We start from the raw sequence: 14023 nt of genomic DNA, 5'->3' as shown, positions 1-14023 counted from the left end.
ATATGTACAGTAGACATTTGGAGTCTGTATGCCTTTTGATTCTGTGTAAATGTGAGAAAATAGGAAATACAATCAAATTTGTGCACCAAATTCTTGTTTTTTGTTGTATAATCATTTCACCCCGAAAAAAGAACATTTTGAAGAAATGATTAAAGGTCCAACATGAATAACATAAACAATGTATGATCAGCCACTGCACCTTATTCATTGTTAAACTGGGATTGAATTGTCAAATTCACATGCAGGGAGCGCCAGACTATTTTGGGCTATCCACACGGAAATGTTTCAGGTCAAAACGGCAAGTATTTTAGCATTTCAGCCTCTCATCCACACATGAACGGCGTTCTGGGTGAACCGAAATTGTATTTTTGGAAAACGGCTTCCAGAGTGGGAAAATCTGAAAACGCTGGCTTGGCGTTGCTGTGTAGACAAGGTAATACAAGAATGATGATGTCACCGACCCACCGCTGCCTCGTCACGTGACCAGAAGTGAGCTTTGACGACAAGCCAACATAATAGCTGAATATTTCGAGACATGACTCACTTCAGTCAACATTCTGGTGATATTTTGTTCTCTTATACTCCTTAACGACTCCCAAAAGTAATTCCAAGCAAGCCGAAGACAACGTATTTATGTGCATTAATTCCTTCTTCTATGGTTTGGAGTGTCACGTGGTTACATCGCGTGCCTGTTCACAGAGCCACATGTAGGTGTGCTTTGCATAGTTTTGATGCGTTTCCGTCTGGATGCAACTATACACTAATCCTGCGCAGTGTGGATGCAACTTTTTTTCAACCCACCAAATAAAAAAAATCTCAAGAATGTTCCCATGTGGACAGGGCCTTAGATCAAGTGTGCAAGCAGCAACATGTTGAGAAAAACATTTTTCACACTTTCTATGCTACCTTACCTTAATTTTATCAAAGGCAAAGTGGACTGATTTGTACATCCTACAATGAGAGATTGAACAAGGCTTGGTGTGAGAAGGAAACGCCACAAAAGATGCTGCAGAAAATCAGTTTTTCAGCCGTATAAGACTCCCCGAGGGGAGGCTCATTGTGCCACACTTTGGAAAACCCTGATTTACACTTTTAAGCGAGTTCTGTGTTGGTATTTTCATAGTCCTTCTGTATGTCCAATGATCCATACTGCTTTTCAAGTACAGCCAGTACTCTGCCTTGGACCGAATCTACTTGTTCTGCTGGGCAGTATTCATCCAGACTGGACCTAAAACACACAAATATTAACATTTGAAAACAAATGAAGTCATTTATCTGTGATGTACTGTTCTCTACTTGAATGGTGACCTCAAACCTGACTCTGAAAGCAGGTCTTCTGCTTTACCTGGATATAGTCACCAGAGTAGGTTTGGGCAGGTGCTTCAGAAACAGTTGGACAGCTGACATGAGTCCGTCGATCTCCTCATCCGAGCTGATATGATGAGGCAACTCGGATGAGTCACAGGTTAAGCCGGCCTGATGTACCTGAGTATGAGAGAAGATACAGTGGCGGGAGAAATGGCAACATTGGAGAATGAGTTGTAAAATATCAAGGAGAAGCAGTATAGTCATCCAATTTCTATTCCACCTTTAATCCAAAATGCTGTTTCGTTTGTCAATGTTATTTTCTTCTTCTATGCTCGTGTGTCATTGCCAGGCATGCATGCGAGTTTTCGCCGGTGTTCGGTGTTGCTGTGGACAGAGGACTAGGTCCTAAGTGGAGCGTGGGAAAACAAGGGTCAGAGGACACTACCCATTCCCAGAGACCCACGGTGGTCCGTCAGCCCCACTGAAGCTCCCAGGCCGGCCCCTAGCGAGAGGAAGTGAGGACCCTGTCACCTCCACCATACAACTTCACCACCAATGCACCCTACCACCAAAGGGCACTGCTGACATTGCTGACCTGCAGCCCGTTTCACTTTAAGACTACCCAGAACCCATGAAGAAGATTAGGGTGTGGGAGACATGCTTGGCCTTGTTAGCACAAAGTTTGAATGACATGAAATAATTGATAATAATTATTACATGTCACATGACATAACTTTAGCAGTACCAACATTGACTATTCTTACCATTTCATAATCTGGGTGAGGAATTCTTGACTTCAAACTGGAAACCAGGTGGGCAAAACAAGCCTTTCTGAAGACACACAAAATAGAAAGCTTTTGCACTCATGCGTTTCTTGTTATACAAGTATATTCATAGTGCAATTTACATGTTAGGAAAGTACATGCACATCAAACGTGAGGATCCACATTGTACATAAAACAAATAGCATAAAAAATAAAAAGCTATTTAAAAGATATAGGGAAAAGGTTCCAGCTCCTCTATGACCCTGACGGACACGCTAGAAAATGAATTAATGAATAAGCTAAGGTCTTTTAGCAGCTTGAAGATTCTTGCTAGGCTTAGATAAGATAGTGTCTCCTTGCTTGTGCATTGATGTGCTGGATATGCATTTACACTGAATGTAAAATATAATTGGGGGGAGAAAAACACATTTTGAATCATACATTAACTGGTCACAACATCACAACAATAATCTAATGAGATCAAGAACTGCCAGAACTGTCTTCCTTATACAATGTATGCCCCCTGTACGGCACTCCTACATTTTACAAATAAGCACAAATATTAATTTTACAGCTTTAATATACATATTTTTGGCTATACTTGCGCAGTGTTTGATGAATGTGAGTACAATTTTTTAATGTTACAACACAGACACCTGCGGCTTATAGACCGGTGCGGCCTATAATACAGTATTGCAAATCTTTTTTTCTCTTTAAATTTAGTGGGTGCGTCAGTTACACTACCGGTCAAAAGTTTTAGAACACACCAATTTTTCCAGTTATTTATAGAAAATCAAGTCGTTCATGTCCAGTGAATACCTTGAAATGGTACAAAGGTAAGTGGTGAAGTGCCAGAGGTTAAAAAAAGGGTAAGGTTACCCAAAACTGAAAAATTAAGTATATTTCAGAATTATACAAAAATGCCTGTTTCAGGTACCACAAAATGGGTAAACAATTTAAAGGTGTTCTGCAGAAATGGAGGTGGATCAAGCCTTGGCAGTTTGTGCTACTAATTCCTACAGGTGTTCCAAGTTCTGGAGTACTTATTACCTCTTCTGTCTGCATAAAAGCAATGTTTGGAACACACTGTGGTACTACACCCTCGTGAGCATCAGTTGAACAGCATTGTACTGGAGAAAGTCATTTGTTGCTACAAAAATGGCATAAAAAACGCAAAATTAACAATGGAAGACAGACAGACCACCTTAACACTTAAAATGTACGTTTTTATCCCAGAGCAATTGAGAGTTCTAAAACTTTTGACCGATAGTATATACCGGTGTGTTCTATAGTCCGGGAATTACGGTAGGTTGCAAAAAAGTAATATTACGGGAATAAAGTCAAAATATTATGGGAATAAAGTCATAGCATTACAACAAAAGGAAAATATACATTTTTCAATATTTAAAAAAAACAAAAACAACTGGAAAAAAAAGTGCAATTCAATAGAAAATGTTGATACTAACAATACGCTTTCCACCGATATCACAATTGTGAGATGCGGGCTGTTTTTCTTTAAATATATGTAACTTTTAGCATTTCTACATGGGTTTACAAAATGTAAAATATCAAAGCGGTCCATACATTTTTTGATTTTACACTGTGCGGCCCTCAATGGAAAAAGTTTGGACACACCTGTAAAACTATTGGAAACACTGTTGTATAATCATTGCATCCTGAAAAAAGCACAGTTCACATATATCATTAAAAGCCCAAAATGAATATGACATTCAAACCAATGATGAGTGTTTTTAGCACAACTGTCTAAGCATCTAAAGACTTGTTCAACAAAATGAGTTTCCAAAAATGAGCCCAGTACAAATGAAACGAGCTGACTGACCTTACTTTTTGCTAGTTTGAGACATGTCGATTACCAAAACTTCTTCAAAATGAAAAAGTTGCTGCTCACCCAAGTTTGCTGACCCAGTGTAAAACAACCTCTTCTGTGTCATCTTCTAGGAGATCAGCGAAGGCTGCTTCCAAGTCCTCTAATTGACATATGCGAAGATCCACACACTCACCAAGCTCCTCCTGGACACACAGCATAAACATCATCATGTCAACACTTTATCACAATGTAATCATTTGACATCCTGATGATCCCCAAGACCTTTGGGAAAATACTCTCTGGTCTGATGAGACAAAAGGAAGGTATGTGTCATTTCAGGAAAAGAACATCATACCAACAGTAAAATATGATGGTGGTAGTGTGATGGTCTATGGCTGTTTTGCTGCTTCAGGACCTGGATGACTTGCTGTGATAAATGGAACCATGAATTCTGCTGTCTATCAAAAAATCCTGAAGGAGAATGTCCGGCCATCTGTTCGTGACCTCAAGCTGAAACGAACTGGGGTTCTGCAGCAAACCACAGCAGCAAAGTCCACCTCTGAATGGCTGAAGAAAAACAAAATTAACACTTTGGAGTGGCCTAGTCAAAGTTTTGAATTTAAACCTATTGAGATGCTGCGGCATGACCTTAAAAAGTATGTAGGTTTGGATTATTTTAGTATCCCTTAGTAATAAAAAGTTTAATTTAAAAAAATAATTTTGTGTTCAGTTGTGTCATTGACTAATATTTAAATTTGCTTGATGATCTGAATCATTTAAGTGTGACAAACATGCAAAAAAAAAAAAAAAAGAAATCAGGACAGGGCCAAACACTTTTTCACACCACTGTATGTTCCACTTTCATTGTGTTCTGTTGTATGGTTTAAAAATAACTATTTTGAATTGACTTTTTTCTCTTTTCAATAAAGGTATTTCAAAACAACAAATTTTAGAGCTGTAATTACAATACAGTGAAACTGTTGAACTGTGATAGTTTTGGCCCATGCCCAGTGTTGTCCCAGGAAAAGATATATTAAAATATTCAGAAATGTGACTTATGTGACATACTGTATATAAGTTACAGTTTTATGTCCCAACTATGGTGCGTTCAAGGACTTTTTACCTGTTATACATTATGACCAACTTACTGTAAATGAGATGTGTTTTCTATGCAAACAACGTCCTATTTCTGGTGACTGTGAGGTATACTAACTTGTGTTGCTAGCTATTTAAACTGGGGGTGTTCGAAGTGCAGCCCGGGGCACATTTTACAAATATAATTTCACAAGAAAACTAAAAAAACCCCAAATAACAACCCAACAAGAAGTCATAATATTGTGAAAAGCAAACAAAAAAATGAATATTGTTATAATATTTGGAAAATTAGGTTGTGGAAAAAGTTATAATGCTACGAGAATAAAGTCCAAATATTATGGAGATAAAGTCAGGATTCCGACAAGAAAATTTACAAGAAAAAAAATTTAAAAAATGAAAAAATAAAACAGCGGAAATGAAAAAAAGGCAAATTTTTACAAAAATAAACTCGTAATATTATGAGGAATAATATGTCATTTAAGTAGCATAGAGTTAAAATATTAAAGAAAAAAATTAAGTAATTTCTGGAAAAATTTGGTTGGGGAAAAAGTTACAATATTATGGAAATAAAGTCATAATATTATGGGAATAAAGTCAGAATATTACGAGGAGAAAATTTCTTTAGATTATTTTAAAAGAAAGTTGAAATATATTTAAAACCAGAAAAAAAAAGCAAAAATGGAAAAAAAAGCAAAGAGCGAAGTGGATACTAATAATAGGTCTTTTCAACTATATCACAAAGCTGAGATGCAGTTTTTCTTGAAATATATATAACTTCTTAGCATGTCTACATGTGTTGCTTTACAAAATATCAAAGTGGCCGATGCATCCTTTTATTTTTCAGCATGTGGTCCTTGCTGGAAAAAGTTTGGACTTAGCTGATTGAAAAAATAACATCGGTGTTTGGAGTTATTTTTAGAGAACAGTAAAGCTAGAACGTTATAAAAGTTGGACACCGACTTCTAAAGTAAAAACAAAAAAACAAGTATTACCTCATTAGCGTTGGTACCAGGTCCTCTGAAGCTGTAGAGTTCCTGAAGGATGGCATATTCTTCCTTGGCAGAGAGGAAATATATATTGGGAGTGTCAGAAACAAAGAAATGCTCTCTGAATGTCTCTGTCACATAAAGCCATGTGACTGTTCACATTTTACGTCTGCACACAGTACACTACTGCTGCTCATACTTATTATCTGGTGTTTTTGGTTTGTGTTTTTTGATACTCATTTCTGAGTCCTGCAGTGGTATAGTCTACATTGCTGCAATAAAACCAGAATTCCCCCATTTTGTGCTTCCTGGCTTATTAGGTTATTCTATTCCAATGTCTTCATCCAGTCGGTGCCCGTGAGCACCGCGTAGGTGACCCCTGATCTATATACTTATTAATTAAAATCAAAATGCTACCTTATGCACAAGGGGTGTGGGAAAAATGAATTCTTAGATGCAGTGTTAAGGTAATATAATGTAAGATAATGTTTCATCAATATTTTGGGTCATTACTAGGGGTGGGGGAAATAATCGACTCTTAGATACATCGCGATGAGGACACTGATGATTATTAATCAATTCATAAATGTCAATAATCGATGCTGACGGAACAACAACAACAAAAAAAACGGAACAAAACGACAGAAAGCGGAAGTGCCGCCTGGACAGTTTATGGTGGTGCACCTAAGTGTAAGACTGGCTGAAAGTAAACCCGTCTGGAAGCACTTTGGCTTTCATGTAGTTGAAGGTAAAAATGAGCTGGACAAGAGCCAGACAATATGTAAGCTTTTTCATCCAAGTTTAAAATATCTTGGAAACACGACATATCTGAGAAACCACATAGCACGTTTCCACCCGAACCAGGAGGAAAAACAGCCAGCTGAAGTTGCTTCCAACCAGAGAACCATCGAGTAGGTGATAACTAATTTTCCACCCAACTTGGAAAAGTGTTTTTCTGCTTGAAACACTTTTATTGTGAAGGATTTGTGGCTGTATTCGATTATTGCAAAGCAGGACTTTCGTGCTTTGTTGCACACTTTGGAACCCAGATACAAGGTCCCATCGCAACGTTATTTCACTGACACTGCATTGTGAATATAGGCAGCCTAGTTTTTTGGTTACTCACAATATACTGATGTCTGCAATCATTATTCTTGTATGAGAGCCACTGGTACAGAAATCTATATTTTGTATGAAAGCTGCTATACAGCAAAAATATTATTATGTCAGAGATTCTCAAGATTCTCAGGATCTTAGATTGAATTCAGAAGTCTATTATTTATTTGTGAATAATGGCAGATATTTTATGTTGCTTACTCAGAATATGCTGTCGTTTGTTACAAGTTTATGCATGCTGCTGCTAGTGCACTTTATTTTTCCTGCTGGTTCTGTCCAATGGGAAATATGTTGGTAGATGTAACCTTCCAATTATTAAAAGATAATGGAAATGTAAATTAACCTGTTTCATGTTTATTTTAATTGTGGATCATTACAAATATGCTTTGTCTTAGTAGTACACAGTGAGTAAAAATAAATTATATATAGAAAAACATTATGCATGAAAAACGCACAAAAAAGACGCATCGAGACGCATCGATAACTATTTTATCATCCCATCGCAGGCCTCTGAATCGTAATCGCATCGAATCGTGAGGTGGCCAGAGATTCCCACCACTATTATGCATACAGAAATTCAAATACTCAAATAATTCTCTTTGTCATAGTAACAAAAATGCTTCTAACAAAACACATCTTCTCTCAAAAGACGTAGTACTGTACCTGTGTATACAATTCCTTGAATGGATTTTTACAGGAAAAAAAATCCAAATCAATATCCAGGATGTATGGTTCCGTCTGACTCAGAAATGTTGACATCCTTTTGACAACGTAACTTGTGGATCCTTCCTCTTCTTCACCATCATGTTGTCTTTTTATAATGCAGCGCTTTTCATCTTGTGTGGCATCATGTATGACTTCTGTTGGTTGCAGTGCCTCAATTTTTTTTGCTGAGCAACTTGCCTCCCCAAGTTGGGAACACTCTCTTCTGGGTCTCTTGGCAAGACATGTGTCGGCATCCTCCTCGCTTTGCTTTTCTGGAATGAAATAAAAGGTAAAGCTATTTGGCAACACATTCATCAACTACTGGCGACCAAAAAAAACATGTTTTTCTGATTGCTGAAATATATATGAAATATTGGTGCTATTTTACTCTAATAATAATACTAATATGCTTTGTCACCAACAATATTAAGCTGCGATGCAGGCAGTTTTATATACTGTATATAACTTCTTATCATATTTATGTTGGATTAGCCTATGTAGATAATCCAAAATATCAAAAGGGCCTCTGCGTCCTTTCTGCTTAAATCTGGCAAGTCAGTGCCCCAGTGGATTTATGTGGTTGCAGGTTTGGTCCCGACGTGTGCAGTGCTGGACTGCAGGGATGACCACTATTACAAATGTAGTTCTACTTTGAAATAAATTACTACTTTTCAGAAAATGTTGAGTGCTCCCACATTCTGTATCAAGCATACAGATAAGCCAGCATTGTTGGCAAAGGAAGACAAAGGAATCAGTCTGTGCAGAATGAAAAATCCCTTATAGACGTCTCTCTCTCATGTTTCAACGAACGCAGGCAAACACCGGCTCCCCTTCCCTTCCTCGCTCTCATCCAATCATCAGTCAGAAGTCAGCCATGATGCATTCACGGTCTCACAGAAAATCTGATATTTTAACTATTTTCAAAAATGTGCATTTTCCCCACGCCGGTGTTAAAAAAATACTCGAGTATTTCGAAGGGAGCCACAACAAGGAGGCTGAAGCGGTTGCCGACCCCTTTGATAAGCTATACCAGGGGTGTCCAAAGTGCAGCCCGGGGGCCAATTGCGGCCTGTGGCTGTTTTTTTAATTAAAAAAGAAAACAAAAGAAAGAATAAAGTCAAAATATCAAGAGAAAAATTTGTAATCTAACAAGAAAAAGTCATAATTTTACAAAAATAATGTTGTAATATTATGAGGAAAAATAACATTATTTTAGTAACATAGTTGAAATATTTTTTTACAAAATATACATTATTTTTTTGGAAGTCATAATGTTATGAGAAACAAACAAAATAAAATAAAATAATCATTTTTGAAAAATTTGGTTGGGGAAAAAGTTTGAATGTTATGGAAATAAAGTCAAAATAATAAGGAAATAAAGTCATAATATTAAAAAAATAATTTTTACAAAGATTATTTAAGAAGAAAGCTGAAATATTTTGAAAAAAAAGCAAAAGCAGAAATGGGAAACACCTGTATCACTCTGCTGAGATTTTTCTTGAAATATATATAACTTTTTAGCATATCAGTATGTGTTGCTTTACAAAATATAAAAGTGGCCCTTGCATCCTTTCATTTTCCACGACCTGTATGCGGCCCTCAATGGAAAAGGTTTGGACACCCCTGGGCTATACATTCAATGATAGTAGCTAAACTTTGCAAACATTAACATTAGCTAATATTAGCTAACAGCAAACATAACCAGTAGGGTGCATGAATGTCAGCGTGTTGCGAGGGGCTTAGTTTGCAAGGTCGGAGCAGGACGAGGGCAGGATGGCCACATTTGAAAGTTAGTGCTCCCCATGTAGTACATTGAACATAAACAGAAAGTCATCAACGCCACCCCCCGCTCACCAAACATATTGCGATATGGATTTTACGACATATCTGGAGGAGCGATCACGTTAATTAAATGTCTTTATTATGTACAAGAATGCAGTCAGCGAGCGTGCTGCGGGTTTGAATTTTAGAGTCTATTGAGTCTTCCTTTTCCATTTCTGTTATGAAATGTTTGGGTATTGTGAAAGGGTGATGGGTTTGTGTTGTTCTGAACATCCATTTCCCAGGATACGAATGTGAGAAAGGGTTTGTGTTGTTCTGAATATTCACTTCCCACTGGATGTCTGCTGACCTTGCCTACCAGGTGCTTGATACGAATGTGAGAAAGGGTTCACTTCCCACTGTATCTTGTTATGGTCTTGATACGAATATGAGAAAGGGTTTGTGTTGTTCTGAATATTCACTGATACGAATGTGAGAAAGGGTTTGTGTTGTTCTGAATATTCACTTCCCACTGTATATCTGCTGACTTTGCCTACCAGGTGCTTGATACGAATGTGAGAAAGGGTTTATGTTGTTCTGAATATTCACTTCCCACTGTATGTCTGCTGACCTTGCCTACCAGGTGCTTGTTAAAAAAATGGTAACTCTGCGTGCGAATGCCTGAGTTTCGGGGCCGGCCACCCCGTTCTCACGCTCGCACGAACAGACTGGTATAAAGAGGGGAGAGCGAAAACACCTAGATGGAGTCTGCTGCGGGTTGTGATCGAACGCCCAGCCGATTGATGCGAACTCTTCCACGGGTGTTGGCTCTCCACCCTGTTGGCGTAGGTAAGAGGCTTTTTCGCTGCAATCATATATCTTGTGTGTTGATGCTTAAATAAATACGCCCTTGTTTAGGCTAAAATACCTTGATGTGTCTGTGTCATTCTGTGTGCCGACTGAACACGATCCTCTAAAAATATTCTAAAACAGGTATCATTAAAATATGACTCGCCTACGTTGCGAGTGCATGGAATTGTGCCGTGACCTCGCCAACCCATTCCAATCGTAAAAAAGGACACCCTTCATTTGGCTAAGGTCTGATGGTTGGTAGATACTTCAGTGATCCCCAATTCACACCTCTTAACTTCCTAACTGCCACATACCTGGATACATACATACCTGGACAAGACTGTTGACTATAGATAGGATTGACTTTAATCACATTTAACTGGAGGGGTTTGGAGTTTTCAAGTTGATCCTCTGGAACATACAAGCCATCACTGAGAAAGTAATGATCTTTACTTGTCACCCTATCAGACAAAAAAAGTGATACAATGATCAAATGTATCAATCTCATACTTCTTAATGAGCAAAGGAAAAATCATTTCAAGTAAGCTTCCATTCTACCTGATGGTGGTGGTGGATAGGTCTTTGCCTACAGTCATCATGTGTTCCCCTTCTATGATTTGTTGAGCCCAATAAGGATGCAACCATGCCACATAGGACACATGACCAGCATAAACCATGGGCATAATCCAGTTTTCTATACTCAGCTCACTAGGAAAAAAGATGCATACAGTTATTAACGTATGTACGTCCGGGTCGCGAGGGAAGCAGTCTCAGTAGACCAGACTTCCCATTCTCCGGCCACGTCTTCCAGTTCCACCGGGAGAACACCAAGGCATTCCCCAGCCAGCTGTGATGAAACAAGACATGATCCCTCCAGTGTGTCCTGACTGGGCATGCCCGGAATACCTCACCAGGAAGGCGCCCAGGAGGCATCCGGACTAGATGCTCAAGCCACCTCAGCTGGCTCCTCTCGATGTGAGGGAGCAGTGGTTCTACTCTGAGCTCCTCACCCTATCTCCTAGGATGAGTCCAGCCACTCTACGGGGGAAATGTCTTATTTCTGCTGCTTGTATCCGCGATCTTGTTCTTTCGGTCACAACCCAAAGCTCACGATGAACAACAGCAAATAGCGGAGACGAGATCCTAAGGCCCCCAAACTGGACACCCTTGACGCCTTGGCTGCAATTAGTGGGAAATTTACAAATAATACACACAATCAAATTGGCCTTTTTTGTCTAATTTTTATAATTTGTATTTTGTTGCAATCTGTTGCATGTTGACTACAAAAAACAAAAAACAATTGAAGCAACACAAAAATCTCAGCAGTCGTTTGGGAGCCGAAAGAGCTGACTCTTTTTAGGGAGCTGAGCCAAAAGAACCAGTTCCCTTATAAGTGCTGAAATTCCCTTCACTTGGTGGTAATCAGCAGTGTTGGGAGTAAGTGTTAAAAATGCCGTTATTTCATTTTTTTATTGTTTTCCAGTAACGGGTAATCAGAATGATAATAAGAACAATAATAACAATAACAATAATAACAACATATATTGTCATAACGACAACTTATTATTCTTTGCACAGTGGCCTGAGATGTATGATCCGATATAGTAGCCAAAATAAAACTAAACATTAAGTAAACAAAATAAAGCATACCTAAACAACTTGTCCTTGTCAAAAACGGTGTCAGCACACATGTTGACGGGGATGAGCAGATCAGGATGGGAGTCCAAATGTACAAGCTTAATGTTGTTTATGGGTAGGTGTCTTGATGCAATAGCACGATATATACGACACACCACCTAGTGGAGACAAGAAGACACGCACCTTACATGTCAAGGAATTGCTAAATCAGCGGGGATAGTCGACAGCTCACCTTCGACCCTAATGATGCTAAGCGCCAAGAATAAATGTCACAATATTTTACGTCAGTTCACTATTATTTGTAGGCACATAAAGACAGTGTGTTTATTATTGTGAGTGTTTTATTACCACTAAATTGTGCAGAAAACCGATTAAACGTGAACATGGACATTAATGGGCACATACGTTGTTTCACGGTCGTGTATATACTCAGCGGGATAATGACTTTGTCAAATAAAATGTTTAGTGGAATAACTCAGCAACAGTCATAGCACGAATGTCTCAAAACGGCTAAAGCACATTGGAAAGCACAGGCTTACATTGTGGTGGTCCTCCACAATCCACACGGGCAGGTCTTTGTAGAACCTCACTGACGGTACAGAAGTCATTCTAAAACGCTACCTTACATTCGCACCCAAGGAAATTAAAATGCCTATACTGTACACTTGTAGGAGTTAATTCATGCGTTTTTTCATAATACAATAGTTCAAGTGGTAAAACTTCTTCGCTTGTTAATGACGGTTGGTAAACCATCTTGACGTGCAGTACCGCCACCAACTGGACTGGAGTATGGGACGGGCGCACTTACGGAAACAAACCTAAAGAAATTAAATAATTATGGCTTCGTTAATACTTGTATATTTTAGGGATGTTATAATGTATTATACTTTCTTCTTCTTTTCCTTTCGGCTTTTCCCTTCAGGGATGGCCACAGCGAATGTATTATATTGTATAATGTATTATACTTTGCTAGTTGTTAATATTTCTTGCAGTGAGATGTGGTTTCTTTCATAATAAATGTAGTTTCTTTCTGTTTGCATTATCTTTGCTACACTGTAATACTGTAGTTACTGTCACTGCCTTTGTCTGTAATCACTAAAGTTGAAGAATATTACAGTTAATGATGTTAATTTTAACACGTGACTTTCTTGACCTTACACAGTGGTGTCACACTTTTATTTATTTAAACAAATTTAAATATTAGTCAATGACAACACAACTGAACACTAAATGTAGTTTTTAAATGAAACGTTTTATTATTAAAGGAAAAAAAAAACAAACCTACATGGCCCTGTGTGAAAAAGTGAAAGCTAAAACATATCTAAACTGTGGTTTATCACGTGTGAATTTAATTTGTCTAGCCACACCCAAGCCTGATTACTGCCATACCTGTTCTCAATCAAGAAATCACTTAAATAGGACCTGCCTGGCAAAGTCAAGTAGACCAAAAAATCCTCAATAGCTATTTATTTCAGCTGAGGTACATATTTCATTGTTGCCAGAAATTACAGAAGGACAAGTGTTCATAACAACTGCTAGTGGTGTCCTCTCTTTGTTTGTGTGACTTTGGCTCCCTCCCTCTTTCTTTTTTGGGTAAGAGTTAGGGTTAAAATGTTATTGTGTCATATTTTTTACTGAAATACGTTTTGTCTCTTGTCTAGAATGATTGCTGTGCTGGAGCCTATACAGCAAATTACTGTATATTGAAGACTGGAACAGGGTGGGAGATCATGAAAAATTGTGAAATTCACTTATCACAGTTGGATCTGGAACCAATTAATCGCAATAAACGAGGGATAACTGTACACATACAAAGTCTGTAAGAAGAGTTTGTCAAAATGCAAGTCTTGGTCTGAGATCCAAATGGTTTTAAACAAATTAGCCAGCTTCCTGTATATTTCTGAACATGGCCGACGCGTACTTTTTTGTTAATCCTGTCACGCCAGACGTCCTCACCAGATTTCATGTCG

The 14023-nt window shown here is 38.2% G+C and overlaps 1 protein-coding gene and 1 long non-coding RNA gene across 2 annotated transcripts; one reads left to right on the top strand and one right to left on the bottom strand.

The window, feature by feature from the left end:
* Nucleotides 1-74: 74 nt before the first annotated feature.
* c2h5orf22 (chromosome 2 C5orf22 homolog) lies at nucleotides 75-12774 on the bottom strand. The gene is made up of 10 exons (XM_054768780.1): nucleotides 12593-12774; nucleotides 12066-12211; nucleotides 10974-11123; nucleotides 10746-10876; nucleotides 7761-8074; nucleotides 5988-6050; nucleotides 3982-4103; nucleotides 2073-2139; nucleotides 1346-1485; nucleotides 75-1228 (listed from the first exon to the last, which is right to left on the bottom strand). The coding sequence occupies exons 1-10, from the start codon at nucleotides 12659-12661 to the stop codon at nucleotides 1093-1095; spliced, it is 1338 nt and encodes a 445-aa protein (XP_054624755.1). The 5' UTR covers nucleotides 12662-12774; the 3' UTR covers nucleotides 75-1092.
* Nucleotides 1682-4505, top strand: LOC129177543 (uncharacterized). Its single transcript, XR_008569635.1, has 3 exons — nucleotides 1682-1823; nucleotides 4032-4223; nucleotides 4313-4505. It is a non-coding gene; the product is annotated as an uncharacterized LOC129177543 (long non-coding RNA).
* Nucleotides 12775-14023: the final 1249 nt, after the last annotated feature.

This window comes from Dunckerocampus dactyliophorus, chromosome 2 (assembly GCF_027744805.1).
Source record: "Dunckerocampus dactyliophorus isolate RoL2022-P2 chromosome 2, RoL_Ddac_1.1, whole genome shotgun sequence".
Lineage (NCBI taxonomy): Eukaryota > Metazoa > Chordata > Actinopteri > Syngnathiformes > Syngnathidae > Dunckerocampus > Dunckerocampus dactyliophorus.
Note: the sequence above shows the minus strand (reverse complement) of the source record. Positions and strands in the feature narration are given on the sequence as shown.

Bases quoted from the DNA above. Each gene is read 5' to 3' on its own strand.
- c2h5orf22 (XM_054768780.1), bottom strand. From the start codon at position 12,661: ATGACTTCTGTACCGTCAGTGAGGTTCTACAAAGACCTGCCCGTGTGG. The intron at 11,124-12,065 runs GTATGCTTTATT...CTTTTTTCCTAG, and splicing joins GACAAGGACAAGTTGTTTAG to TGAGCTGAGTATAGAAAACT. The intron at 6,051-7,760 runs GTACAGTACTAC...CTCTCTGCCAAG, and splicing joins TCAAGGAATTGTATACACAG to GAAGAATATGCCATCCTTCA.